This window comes from Pristiophorus japonicus, chromosome 2 (genome assembly GCF_044704955.1).
Source record: "Pristiophorus japonicus isolate sPriJap1 chromosome 2, sPriJap1.hap1, whole genome shotgun sequence".
NCBI lineage: Eukaryota > Metazoa > Chordata > Chondrichthyes > Pristiophoridae > Pristiophorus > Pristiophorus japonicus.
Genome location: NC_091978.1, coordinates 757,441 through 771,272, shown reverse-complemented (window position 1 = coordinate 771,272; position 13,832 = coordinate 757,441). Strand labels below are relative to the sequence as shown.

Below are 13,832 nucleotides of genomic sequence, written 5' to 3'. Positions count from 1 at the left end.
GATGGAGAGAGAGAGAGAGAGGACAGTGGGAGAGGAGAGAGAGAGAGAGGACAGTGGGAGAGAGAGAGAGAGGACAGTGGGAGAGGGAGAGAGAGGACAGTGGGAGAGGGAGAGAGAGAGAGAGAGGACAGTGGGAGAGGGAGAGAGAGAGAGGGAGAGAGAGAGAGAGAGGACAGTGGGAGAGAAAGAGAGAGAGGGAGAGAGAGAGAGAGAGGACAGTGGGAGAGGGAGAGAGAGAGAGAGAGCGGGGAGAGGGAGAGGGAGAGAGAGAGAGAGAGACAGTGGGAGAGAGAGAGAGAGAGAGAGAGAGAGAGAGGACAGTGGGAGAGGGAGAGAGAGAGAGAGAGGACAGTGGGAGAGGAGAGAGAGAGGACATTGGGGAGAGAGAGAGAAGAGAGAGAGAGAGAGAGGACAGTGGGAGAGAGAGAGAGAGAGAGAGAGACAGTGGGAGAGAGAGAGAGAGGACAATGGGAGAGGGAGAGAGAGGACAGTGGGAAAGGGAGAGAGAGAGAGAGGACAGTGGGAGAGAGAGAGAGAGGACAGTGGGAGAGGGAGAGAGAGGACAGTGGGAGAGGGAGAGAGAGAGAGAGAGGACAGTGGGAGAGGGAGAGAGAAAGAGAGAGGACAGTGGGAGAGAGAGAGAGAGAGCACAGTGGGAGAGGGAGAGAGAGGACAGTGGGAGAGGGAGAGAGAGAGGGAGAGGACAGTGGGAGAAGGAGAGAGAGAGAGGGAGAGAGAGAGAGAGAGGACAGTGGGAGAGGGAGAGAGAGAGAGGGAGAGAGAGAGAGAGAGGACAGTGGGAGAGGGAGAGAGAGAGAGAGAGAGGACAGTGGGAGAGGGAGAGAGAGAGAGAGAGGACAGTGGGAGAAGTAGAGAGAGAGAGGGAGAGAGAGAGAGAGAGGACAGTGGGAGAGGGAGAGAGAGAGAGAGAGAGGACAGTGGGAGAAGGAGGTAAATAATAAAAGGAGGCACAGCAAAAAAAGGAAATGGTGTTTCGAGGCCTATGGAGGGTGCGAGCGGCAGAGGAACAGAGTGATTCTGTGTGAGAAGGGCAGGCCACAGCGTGACAATACCTGAGCTTTTCTGCAATGAGAGAGTTATCCAGTGTGGGCAGTACAGGTGTAGAAGTCACTCACAGATAGAGGGCTCAGACCACAGAGGTATTTCACACTTAGGGTGAGGGTCTGGGCTATTTTTGGGGGCGCTGAGAGTCAGTGAGTCAGCATACCTGAGGCCAAAGGTTTCAAATATTGCGAGTGACCACAATACCGCATTTAATGCCATTTCCATTTTGACCAGGCTGGCAGCAGGAGGAGACATTAACTGAGACATGGAAGTGGAGAGCTAACCTGCCATCAATTTCTAAGTTTGCAGATGACCAAATTTGGGGGGACAGTCAGTCCGGAGGAGGACTGCAACAAATTACAAGAAGACATTAATAAATTTGCAGAATGGCAATATCATTGGCAAGTTAATTTCAACACAGATAAATGTGAGAGAGAGACAGTACATTTTGGTAAGAAAAATGAGGTCACGTATTACTTGGAAAATGTGAATGGAGATAGTGTTGAAGAGCAATGCTATCTGGGTGCACAAATGCACAAATCACTAAAAGTAGTGACCGTTAATAAGGCCATAAAAAGCAAACCAAGCACTCGGGCTTATGTCTCGAGAGATAGAATTGAAAAGTAATGAAATTACGCTAACCCTGTATCGAACCTTGGTTGGACGTCACGTGGAGCACTGTGTACAGTTCTGGGCACCATATTGTAAAAAGGATACAGAGGCACTGGAGAGGGTGCAGAGAAGATTTACAAGGATGATACCAGAAATGCGAGGAAATTATGGACAGGCTGGGAAAGAGAAGGCTGAGGGGTGAACTAATAGAGGTCTTTAAAATAATGAAAGGTTTTCACAGAGTGGATACAGAGAGAGTGTTTCCACTTGTGGGGGAAGAGCATAACTAGAGGCCAACAATATAAGATAGTCACCCAGAAATTCAACGGGGAATTCAGGAGAAACTACTTTACCCAGAGCGCACCACTTTACCCTCTGAAAAGGGAGGGTGAACAGCCAGTTGTCGTGGTGCACATTGGTACCAACGACATAGGCAAAAAAAGGGATGAAGCCCTACGAGACGAATTTAAGGAGCTAGGAGCTAAATTAAAACGTAGGACCTCAAAAGTAGTAATCTCGGGATTGCTATCAGTGCCACCTGCTAGTCAGAGTAGGAATTGCAGGATAGCTCAGATGAATACGTGGCTTGAGCAGTGGTGCAGCAGGGAGGGATTCAAATTCCTGGGGCATTGGAACCGGTTCTGGGGGAGGTGGGACCAGTACAAACCGGACGGTCTGCACCTGGGCAGGACCGGAACCAATGTCCGAGGGGGAGTGTTTGCTAGTGCTGTTGGGGAGGAGTTAAACTAATATGGCAGGGGGATGGGAACCTATGCAGGGAGACAGAGGGAAACAAAATGGAGACAGAAGCAAAAGACAGAAAGGAGATGAGTAAAAGTGGAGGGCAGAGAAACCCAAGGCAAAAAACAAAAAGGGCCACTGTACAGCAAAATTCTAAAGGGTCAAAGTGCAATAAAAAGGCAAGCCTGAAAGCTCGGTGCCTCAATGCGCGGAGTATTCGGAACCCAGGAGAGGGCTCTGAGCTAGTTAGAGTGGGTGAGAGCTCAGATGAACAGGACCCCAAGAAAGAATGCAAAAGGCAGGAGGCAACAGAGCAGAGTAGCACTGGGGTAAGTGTAAACCACAAGGTGACAGGAAGGGACAATATGTATGAATATAAAGGGGCTGCAGGAGGGGTCAAAACTAAAAATCATGTTTTAAAAACTAGTATTAAAACACTCTACCTAAACACACGCAGCATTCGAAATAAAGTAAATGAGTTGACGTCACAAATCATTACAAATGGGTATGATTTGGTGGCCATTACAGAAACGTGGTTGCAGGGTGGCCAGGACTGGGAATTAAACATACAGGGGTATCTGACAATTCAGAAAGATAGACAAGAAGGGAAAGGAGGTGGGGTAGCTCTGTTAATAAAGGATGATATCAGGGCAGTTGTGAGAGATGATATTGGCTCTAATGAACAAAATGTTGAATCATTGTGGGTGGAGATTAGAGATAGTAAGGGGAAAAAGTCACTGGTGGGCGTAGTTTATAGGCCCCCAAATAATAACTTCACGGTGGGGCAGGTAATAATCAAGGGAATAAGGGAGGCATGTGAAAAAGGAACGGCAGTAATCATATCGATTGGTCAAATCAAATCGCACGGGGTAGCCTGGAGGAGGAATTCATAGAATGCATACGGGATTGTTTCTTAGACCAGTATGTTACAGAACCTACAAGGGAGCAAGCTATCTTAGATCTGGTCCTGTGTAATGAGACAGGAATAATAAACGATCTACGAGTAAAAGATCCTCTCGGAATGAGTGATCACAGTATGGTTAGAAACATAGACATAGAAACATAGAAAATAGGTGCAGGAGTAGGCCATTCGGCCCTTCGAGCCTGCATCACCATTCAATGAGTTCATGGCTGAACATGCAACTTCAGTACCCCATTCCTGCTTTCTCGCCATACCCCTTGATCCCCCGAGTAGTAAGGACTTCATCCAACTCCTTTTTGAATATATTTAGTGAATTGGCCTCAACAACTTTCTGTGGTAGAGAATTCCACAGGTTCACCACTCTCTGGGTGAAGAAGTTTCTCCTCATCTCGATCCTAAATGGCTTACCCCTTATCCTTAGACTGTGACCCCTGGTTCTGGACTTCCCCAACATTGGGAACATTCTTCCTGCATCTAACCTGTCTGAACCCATCAGAATTTTAAATGTTTCTATGAGGTCCCCTCTCATTCTTCTGAACTCCAGTGAATACAAGCCTAGTTGATCCAGTCTTTCTTGATAGGTCAGTCCCGCCATCCCAGGAATCAGTCTGGTGAACCTTCACTACACTCCCTCAATAGCAAGAATGTCCTTCCTCACGTTGAACTTGCAATACAGATTGAGGATGAGGAAGTAGTGTCTCAAACGAGCGTACTATGCTTAAACAAAGGGGACTACAGTGGGATGAGGGCAGGTTTGCTAAAGTAGACTGGGAACACACACTAAACAGTGGCACAATTGAGGAACAGTGGAGGACTTTTAAGGAGCTCTTTCATAGTGCTCAACAAAAATATATTCCAGTGAAAAAGAAGGGCGGTAAGAGAAGGGATAACCAGCCGTGGATAACCAAGGAAATAAAGGAGAGTATCAAATTAAAAACCAATGCGTATGAGGTGGCCAAGGTTAGTGGGAAACTAGAAGATTGGGAATATTTTAAACGAAAGCAAAGAATAGAAACATAGAAACATAGAAAATAGGTGCAGGAGTTGGCCATTCGGCCCTTCTAGCCTGCACCACCATTCAATGAGTTCATGGCTGAACATGCAACTTCAGTACCCCATTCCTGCTTTCTCGCCATACCCCTTGATCCCCCTAGTAGTAAGGACTACATCTAACTCCTTTTTGAATATATTTAGTGAATTGGCCTCAACAACTTTCTGTGGTAGAGAATTCCACAGGTTCACCACTCTCTGGGTGAAGTAGTTTCTCCTCATCTCGGTCCTAAATGGCTTCCCCCTTATCCTTAGACTGTGACCCCTGGTTCTGGACTTCCCCAACATTGGGAACATTCTTCCTGCATCTAACCTGTCTGAACCCATCAGATTTTTAAACGTTTCTATGAGGTCCCCTCTCATTCTTCTGAACTCCAGTGAATACAAGCCCAGTTGATCCAGTCTTTCTTGATAGGTCAGTCCCGCCATCCCGGGAATCAGTCTGGTGAACCTTCGCTGCACTCCCTCAATAGCAAGAATGTCCTTCCTCAGGTTAGGAGACCAAAACTGTACACAATATTCCAGGTGTGGCCTCACCAAGGCCCTGTACAACTGTAGTAACACCTCCCTGCCCCTGACATCAAATCCCCTCGCTATGAAGGCCAACATGCCATTTGCTTTCTTAACCGCCTGCTGTACCTGCATGCCAACCTTCAATGACTGATGTACCATGACACCCAGGTCTCTTTGCACCTCCACTTTTCCTAATCTGTCACCATTCAGATAATAGTCTGTCTCTCTGTTTTTACCACCAAAGTGGATAACCTCACATTTATCCACATTATACTTCATCTGCCATGCATTTGCCCACTCACCTAACCTATCCAAGTCACTCTGCAGCCTCATAGCATCCTCCTCACAGCTCACACTGCCACCCAACTTAGTGCCATCCGCAAATTTGGAGATACTACATTTAATCCACTCGTCTAAATCATTAATGACTAAGAAAGCAATAAAGAAAGGAAAGATAGATTACGAAAGTAAACTTGCGCAAAACATAAAAACAGACAGTAAAAGCTTTTACCGATATATAAAACGGAATAGAGTGACTACAGTAAATGTTGGTCCCTTAGAAGATGAGAAGGGGGATTTAATAATGGGAAATGTGGAAATGGCTGAGACCTTAAACAATTATTTTGCTTCGGTCTTCACAGTGGAAGACACAAAAACCATGCCAAAAATTGCTGGTCACGGGAATGTGGGAAGGGAGGACCTTGAGACAATCACTATCACTAGGGAGGTAGTGCTGGACAGGCTAATGGGACTCAGGGTAGACAAGTCGCCTGGTCCTGATGAAATGCATCCCAGCGTATTTAAAAGAGATGGCGGAAGTTATAGCAGATGCATTCGTTATAATCTACCAAAATTATCTGGACTCTGGGGAGGTACCAGCGGATTGGAAAGCAGCTAATGTAACGCCTCTGTTTAAAAAAGGGGGCAGACAAAAGGCAGGTAACTATAGGCCGGTTAGTTTAACATCTGTCGTGGGGAAAATGCTTGAAGCTATCATTAAGAAAGAAATAGGGGGACATCTAGATAGGAATAGTGCAATCAAGCAGACGCAACATGGATTCATGAAGGGGAAATCATGTTTAACTAACTTACTGGAATTCTTTGAGGATATAACGAGCATGGTGGATAGAGGTGTACCGATGGATGTGGTGTATTTAGATTTCCAAAAGGCATTCGATAAGGTGCCACACAAAAGGTTACTGCAGAAGATAGAAGTACGCGGAGTCAGAGGAAATGTATTAGCATGGATAGAGAATTGGCTGGCTAACAGAAAGCAGAGAGTCGGGATAAATGGGTCCTTTTCGGGTTGGAAATCGGTGGTTAGTGGTGTGCCACAGGGATCGGTGCTGGGACCACAACTGTTTACAATATACATAGATGACCTGGAAGAGGGGACAGAGTGTAGTGTAACAAAATTTGCAGATGACACAAAGATTAGTGGGAAAGCAGGTTGTGTAGAGGACACAGAGAGGCTGCAGAGAGATTTAGATAGGTTAAGCGAATGGGCTAAGGTTTGACAGATGGAATACAATGTCGGAAAATGTGAGGTCATCCACCTTGGGAAAAAAAAACAGTAAAAGGGAATATTATTTGAATGGGGAGAAATTACAACATGCTGTGGTGCAGAGGAGCCTGGGGGTCCTTGTGCATTAATCCCAAAAAGTTAGTTTGCAGGTGCAGCAGGTAATCAGGAAGGCGAATGGAATGTTGGCCTTCATTGCGAGAGGGATGGAGTACAAAAGCAGGGAGGTCCTGCTGCAACTGTACAGGGTATTGGTGAGGCCGCACCTGGAGTACTGTGTGCAGTTTTGGTCACCTTACTTAAGGAAGGATATACTAGCTTTGGAGGGGGTACAGAGACGATTCACTAGGCTGATTCCGGAGATGAGGGGGTTACCTTATGATGATAGATTGAGTAGACTGGGTCTTTACTCGTTGGAGTTCAGAAGGATGAGGGGTGATCTTATAGAAACATTTAAAATAATGAAAGGGATAGACAAGATAGAGGCAGAGAGGTTGTTTCCACTGGTCGGGGAGACTAGAACTAGGGGGCACAGTCTCAAAATACGGGGGAGCCAATTTAAAACCGAGTTGAGAAGGAATTTCTTCTCCCAGAGGGTTGTGAATCTGTGGAATTCTCTGCCCAAGGAAGCAGTTGAGGCTAGCTCATTGAATGTATTCAAGTCACAGATAGATAGATTTTTAACCAATAAGGGAATTAAGGGTTACGGGGAGCGGGCGGGTAAGTGGAGCTGAGTCCACGGCCAGATCAGCCATGATCTTGTTGAATGGCGGAGCAGGCTCGAGGGGCTAGATGGCCTCCTCCTGTTCCTAATTCTTATGTTCTTACGTTCTTATGAGAATGTGGAACTCACGCCACAGGGAGGGGTTGAGGCGAATAGTATCGATGTATTTAGGGGGAGGCGACATAAGCACATGAGGGAGAAGGGAATAGAGGGTTCTGCTAATAGAGTTAGAATCAGGAAGGATGGGAGGAGATTTGAGTGGAGCATAACGGACTGGTTGTGCCGAATGGCCTGATCCTGGGCTGTATATCCGATGTAATTCTCTGTAATAGTGTGTGAACATAGTCCCCCTACTCACCAAGTCCACTGTGTTTGCAGTGTTGATCAGTCGCCGCACCACAGCATCTTTATTAAAATCCAGATATTGATACTGAAAGGAAACCAAACCATTGGTGATATTCAGTGAGCAACATAGTTCATCAACAACCCCCTCACCCCGACTCCCCACATACACCCCCACCCCCCACTCTCCCCACCCCCCCATACTCCCCACACCCCCAGTCCCCACCCCCACCCCCCCATACTCCCCACATACACCCCCAGTCCCCACTCTCCCCACCCCCCCATACTCCCCACATACACCCCCAGTCCCCACCCCCACCCCCCCATACTCCCCACATACACCCCCACCCCCCACTCTCCCCACCCCCCCATACTCCCCACATACACCCCCAGTCCCCACCCCCACCCCCCCATACTCCCCACATACACCCCCAGTCCCCACTCTCCCCACCCCCCCATACTCCCCACATACACCCCCAGTCCCCACCCCCACCCCCCCATACTCCCCACATACACCCCCACCCCCCACTCTCCCCACCCCCCCATACTCCCCACATACACCCCCAGTCCCCACCCCCACCCCCCATACTCCCCACATACACCCCCAGTCCCCACTCTCCCCACTCTCCCCACTCCCCCATACTCCCCACATACACCCCCAGTCCCCACTCTCCCCACCCCCCCATACTCCCCACATACAACCCCAGTCCCCACCCCCACTCTCCCCACCCCCCCATACTCCCCACATACACCCCCAGTCCCCACCCCCACTCTCCCCACCCCCCCATACTCCCCACATACACCCCCAGTCCCCACCCCCCACCCCCACTCTCCCCACTCCCCCATACTCCCCACATACACCCCCAGTCCCCACCCCCACTCTCCCCACTCCCCCATACTCCCCACATACACCCCCAGTCCCCACCCCCCACCCCCACTCTCCCCACTCCCCCATACTCCCCACATACACCCCCAGTCCCCACCCCCCACTCTCCCCACCCCCCATACTCCCCACATACACCCCCAGTCCCCACCCCCACTCACCCCACTCCCCCATACTCCCCACATACACCCCCAGTCCCCACCCCCACTCTCCCCACTCCCCCATACTCCCCACATACACCCCCAGTCCCCACCCCCACTCACCCCACTCCCCCATACTCCCCACATACACCCCCAGTCCCCACCCCCACTCTCCCCACTCCCCCATACTCCCCACATACACCCCCAGTCCCCACCCCCACTCTCCCCACCCCCCCATACTCCCCACATACACCCCCAGTCCCCACCCCCCCTCTCCCCACTCCCCCATACTCCCCACATACACCCCCAGTCCCCACCCCCACTCTCCCCCACCCCCCCATACTCCCCACATACACCCCCAGTCCCCACCCTCCCCATACTCCCCACACCCCGCACTCCCACTCCCCCCCCATACTCCCCACTCCCCACCACCCCACCCTCCCCACTCCCCCCCATACTCCCCACATACACCCCCAGTCCCCACCCCCCACTCTCCCCACCCCCCCATACTCCCCACATACAGCCCCAGTCCCCAACCCCCACCCTCGCCACCCCCCACTCTCCCCACACCCCGCACTCCCACTCCCCCCCCATACTCCCCACACCCCGCACTCCCACTCCCTCCCACTCTCCCCACCCCCCCATACTCCCCACATACACCCCAGTCCCCCAACCCCACCCCCCACTCTCCCCACCCCCCCCATACTCCCCACACCCCGCACTCCCACTCCCCCCCTATACTCCCCACTCCCCACCCCCCCACCCTCCCCACTCCCCCCCATACTCCCCACATACACCCCCAGTCCCCACCCCCCCACTCTCCCCACCCCCCAATACTCCCCACTCCCCACCCCCAGTCCCCACCCCGCCCCCCCACTCTCCCCGCCCCCCCCATACTCCCCACTCTCCGCACTCCCACTCCCTCCCACTCTCCCCACCCCCCCATACTCCCCACATACACCGCTAGTCCCCACCCCCCCACTCTCCCCACCTCCACTCCCCGCACTCCCACTCCCCCCCCCACTCTCCCCACCCCACCCATACTCCCCACTCCCCACCCCGCCCCCCCACCCGCAACCCCAATCTTCCCACACCCCCCCATACTCTCCACCCCCCAGTCCCCACCCCCCCATACTCCCCACTGCCCACCCCCAGTCCCCACCCCCCACTCTCCCCACCCCCCCCATACTCCCCACTACTCACCCCCAGTCCCCACCCCCCACTCTCCCCACCCCCCCCATACTCCCACTACTCACCCCCAGTCCCCACCCCCCACTCTCCCCACCCCCCCCATACTCCCCACTACTCACCCCCAGTCCCCACACCCCACTCTCCCCACCCCCCCCATACTCCCCACTACTCACCCCCAGTCCCCACCCCCCCATACTCCCCACTACTCACCCCCAGTCCCCACACCCCACTCTCCCCACCCCCCCCATACTCCCCACTACTCACCCCCAGTCCCCACCCCCCGACTCTCCCCATCGCCCCCATACTCCCCACTCCCCACCCCCAGTCCCCAACCCCCCACTCTCCCCACCCCCCCATACTCCCCACCCCCAGTCCCCAACCCCCCACTCTCCCCACCCCCCCATACTCCCCACCCCCAGTCCCCACCCCCCCACTCTCCCCACCCCCCCCATACTCCCCACCCCCAGTCCCCACCCCCCCAATACTCCCCACCTCAGTCCCCACACCCGCACTCTCCCCACACCCCCACTCTCCCCACCCCTCTCATACTCCCCACCCCCAGTCCCCACCCACCCCCACTCTCCCCACCCCCCCACTCTCCGCACCCCCTCATACTCCCCACCCCCAGTCCCCACCCACCCCCACTCTCCCCACCCCCCCATACTCCCCACCCCCAGTCCCCACCCCCCCACTCTCCCCACCCCCCCCCCATACTCCCCACCCCCAGTCCCCACCCCCCCCATACTCCCCACCCCCAGTCCCCACCCACCCCCACTCTCCCCACCCCCCCACTCTCCGCACCCCCTCATACTCCCCACCCCCAGTCCCCACCCACCCCCACTCTCCCCACCCCCCCATACTCCCCACCCCCAGTCCCCACCCCCCCACTCTCCCCACTCCCCCCACTCCCCCATACTCCCACTCCCCCCCCACTCTCCCCACCCCCCCCATACTTCCCACCCCCAGTCCCCACCCCCCACTCTCCCCATTCCCCCCACTCTCCCCACTCCCCCATACTCCCACTCCCCCCCCACTCTCCCCACCCCCCCATACTCCCCACCCCCAGTCCCCACTCCCCCACTCTCCCCACCCCCCCCCCATACTCCCCACCCCCAGTCCCCACCCCCCCCATACTCCCCACCCCCAGTCCTCACCCCCCACTATCCCCCCCACTCCCCACCCACACTGTTAAATGTCCTCTATTGCTGTTTAGTTCACCTACATACTGTATTTGGTCATTCTGTAGGTGCCTAGCTGCCTCCTCAGGTTTTATTCCTTTCTCCTGGGTTCACATCATCGTCAAACATAATCTATCGAGCTTTTGGAACCAAATCACTTCACTCAGTCTTTCCTCCCTCAGCCTTCTCTCCCTCAGTCTTCAGCCTTTCAAGCCTGACATCCCTAACCTCGAGCTCCTAATTCACCTCCTCCCTTTCCAGCCTTGCTCCTTGTTCTATACTGTGGGCCCTGACGCTAGGCCTGGGTCATTCACGTTGGACATATTGAGAGAAGCCACCCACCAGTATATTGTCCGCCACAAGCACCATCTCGATGTGCCTCGTCTCTTGCAGCACATCCCTTTTCATCTGGAACAAGAGAAAATGCCGGTCAGTGCGTTTTTTGGGTCGATGAAAGAATGAGGGCTGTAACAAAGTACAACAGACATCGGGTGCCTCGCTACGGTCCAAAGGTGCTGTAATAGTGTGTGAACATAGTCCCCCTACTCACCATGGCTGCTGTATGTTGCTGCATACTGCCACTGGCAGTAGCTGCCCAACAATAGGAACAGGAGGAGACCATTCTGTTCCCCCATTCTATTCGGTCATGGATCACAGTCCCTATGTGTGACCCTGAGCTTCCGGTCGCCTGTCACTTTAATTCCCCGCTCCACTCCCACTCTGACCTCTCTGTCCTCGGCCTCCTACACTGTTCCAATGGAGCTCAACGTAAGCTCGAGGAACAGCATCTCATCTTTCGTTTGGGCACTTTATAGCCATCTGGTCTCAACATGGAGTTCAACAATTTCAGAGTGTAACCGCTGCCAATCTTTGCCCCCCCCACCTCGAGCCTGTGTTGTTTTGTTTTCGCATTGTCTCCACCGTTCACACCCGATTTTGATTAATCCTTTTCTAACTCCGGCCATTACCATTTCAATTCGGCCCATCATCCCTTTGGTCTCTCTGATCTCTCCCGCCTTCCACCCTTTCACAGACCTTCCATTTTACTCTTTCTTCCCCTCCCCCTATCAGTGCTTCTTTAGAATGTGTCCTTTCCAAACACTAGCCAGTTCTGACCAAGGGTCATCGACCCGAAACATTAATTCTGTTTCCCTCCACAGACGCTGCCTGACCCGTTGAGATTTCCAACATTCTCTGTTTGTATTTCAGATTGCAGCATCCGCAGTATTTTTCTTTTCTATTAGATCATGGCTGATGTGTATCTCAACCCCATTTACCCACTTTTGCTTCATATCCCTTGATACCATTACCCAACAAATATCTATTCATCTCAGTCGTGAAGATTTCAATGAACTCCCAGCGCCCAGTCTTTTGGGGAAGGGAGTTCCAGAGATCCACTACCCTTTGGTGAAGAAGTGTATCTTGATTTCATTCCTGAACGGCCTGGCTCTAATTTTAAGCTTGTGCCCCTTTGTTCTAGATTCCCCCACCAGAGGAAATAAGTTTATCTGCATCCACCCTATCAAATCCCTTTATCGTTAAAATTAAACTCAGTCTGCTGAACTTCAGGGAATACCAGCCTAGTTTATTTTACACGATCTGTCCTGATAATTTAACCCTTTAAGCCTGGGTGTAATTCTGGTGAATCTGCCCTGCACCCCTCCAAGTCGGTATGTCTGCCCTGCGGGGCGGGCCCAGAACTGAACGCAGTTACTCGAGGTGGGCTCTGACCCGAGCTATGTATAACTGAACCATCACTTCCTCCCCATTGAATTGCAGCCCGCTCGAGATAAAGGCCCACATTCCATTAGCCTTTTTGATTACTTTTTGTACCTATGTACTAGCGTTTGGTGATGTGTGTATCTGGACACGAAATTCCTTTGCTCCTCCACAGATCCTAAGCTTCTCATTCAGAAAATATTCCAATTTGTCTTTCTCAGATTAAAGTGGATGATCTCATACTTCCCCCACATTGAAATCCATTCTTCACACTTTTTTCCGCTCACTAATCCTGCCTGTCAGTACCTGCCTGTGACCTTGGGTATTAACCGTCAAAAGTTCATTTGTGAGGTGTTGTTTTATTCGTTCATAGGATGTGGGTGTCGCTGGCAAGGCCGGCATTTATTGCCCATCCCTAATTGCCCCTTGAGAAGGTGGTGGTGAGCCGCCTTCTTGAACCGCTGCAGTCCGTGTGGTGAAGGTGCTCCCACAGTGCTGTTAGGGAGGGAGTTCCAGGATTGTGACCCAGCAACGATGAAGGAACGGCCGATATATTTCCAAGTCGGGATGGTGTGTGACTGGGAGGGGAACGTGGAGGTGGTGGTGTTCCCATGCACCTGCTGCCCTTGTCCTTCTCGGTGGTAGAGGTGGTGGGTTTGGGAGGTGCTGCCGAAGAAGCCTTGGTGAGTTGCTGCAGTGCATCTTGTAGATGGTGCACACTGCAGCCAGGGGGCGCCGGTGGTGGAGGGAGTGAATGTTGAAGGTGGTGGATGGGGGGTCAATCAAGCGACTGCTTTGTCCTGGATGGTGTCGAGCTTCTTGAGTGTTGTTGGAGCTGCACCATCCAGGCAAGTGGAGAGTGTTCCATCACACTCTGGACTTGTGCCTTGTAGATGGTGGAAAGGCTTTGGGGAGTCAGGAGGTGAGACACTCATCGCAGAATACCCAGCCTCTGACCCGCTCTTGCTGCCACAGTATTTATGTGGCTGGTCCAGTTAAGTTTCTGGTCAATGGTGACCCCCAGGATGTTGATGGTGGGGGATTCGGTGATGGTAATGCCGTTGAATGTTAAGGGGCGGTGGTTAGACTCTCGCTTGTTGAAGTTAGTCATTGCCTGACACTTGTGTGTTGTGAATATTACTTGCCACTTATCAGCCCAAGCCTGAATGTCGTCCATTATCTGAGGAGTTGCAAATGGCACTGAACACTGTGCAGTCATCAGTGAACATC

At 52.5% G+C, this 13,832-nt stretch overlaps 1 protein-coding gene across 1 annotated transcript in view; it reads right to left on the bottom strand.

Annotated features, from left to right (window-relative positions):
* LOC139228282 (disintegrin and metalloproteinase domain-containing protein 19-like) overlaps nt 1-13,832 on the bottom strand; it is a 268,077-nt gene that overhangs the window by 133,798 nt on the left and 120,447 nt on the right. The window contains exons 7-8 of the mRNA XM_070859466.1: nt 11,226-11,291; nt 7,508-7,579 (exon numbers count right to left, since the gene is read on the bottom strand). Of these exons, the coding sequence (XP_070715567.1) occupies nt 7,508-7,579; nt 11,226-11,291 (138 nt within the window). The remainder of the gene's footprint in view (nt 1-7,507; nt 7,580-11,225; nt 11,292-13,832) is intronic.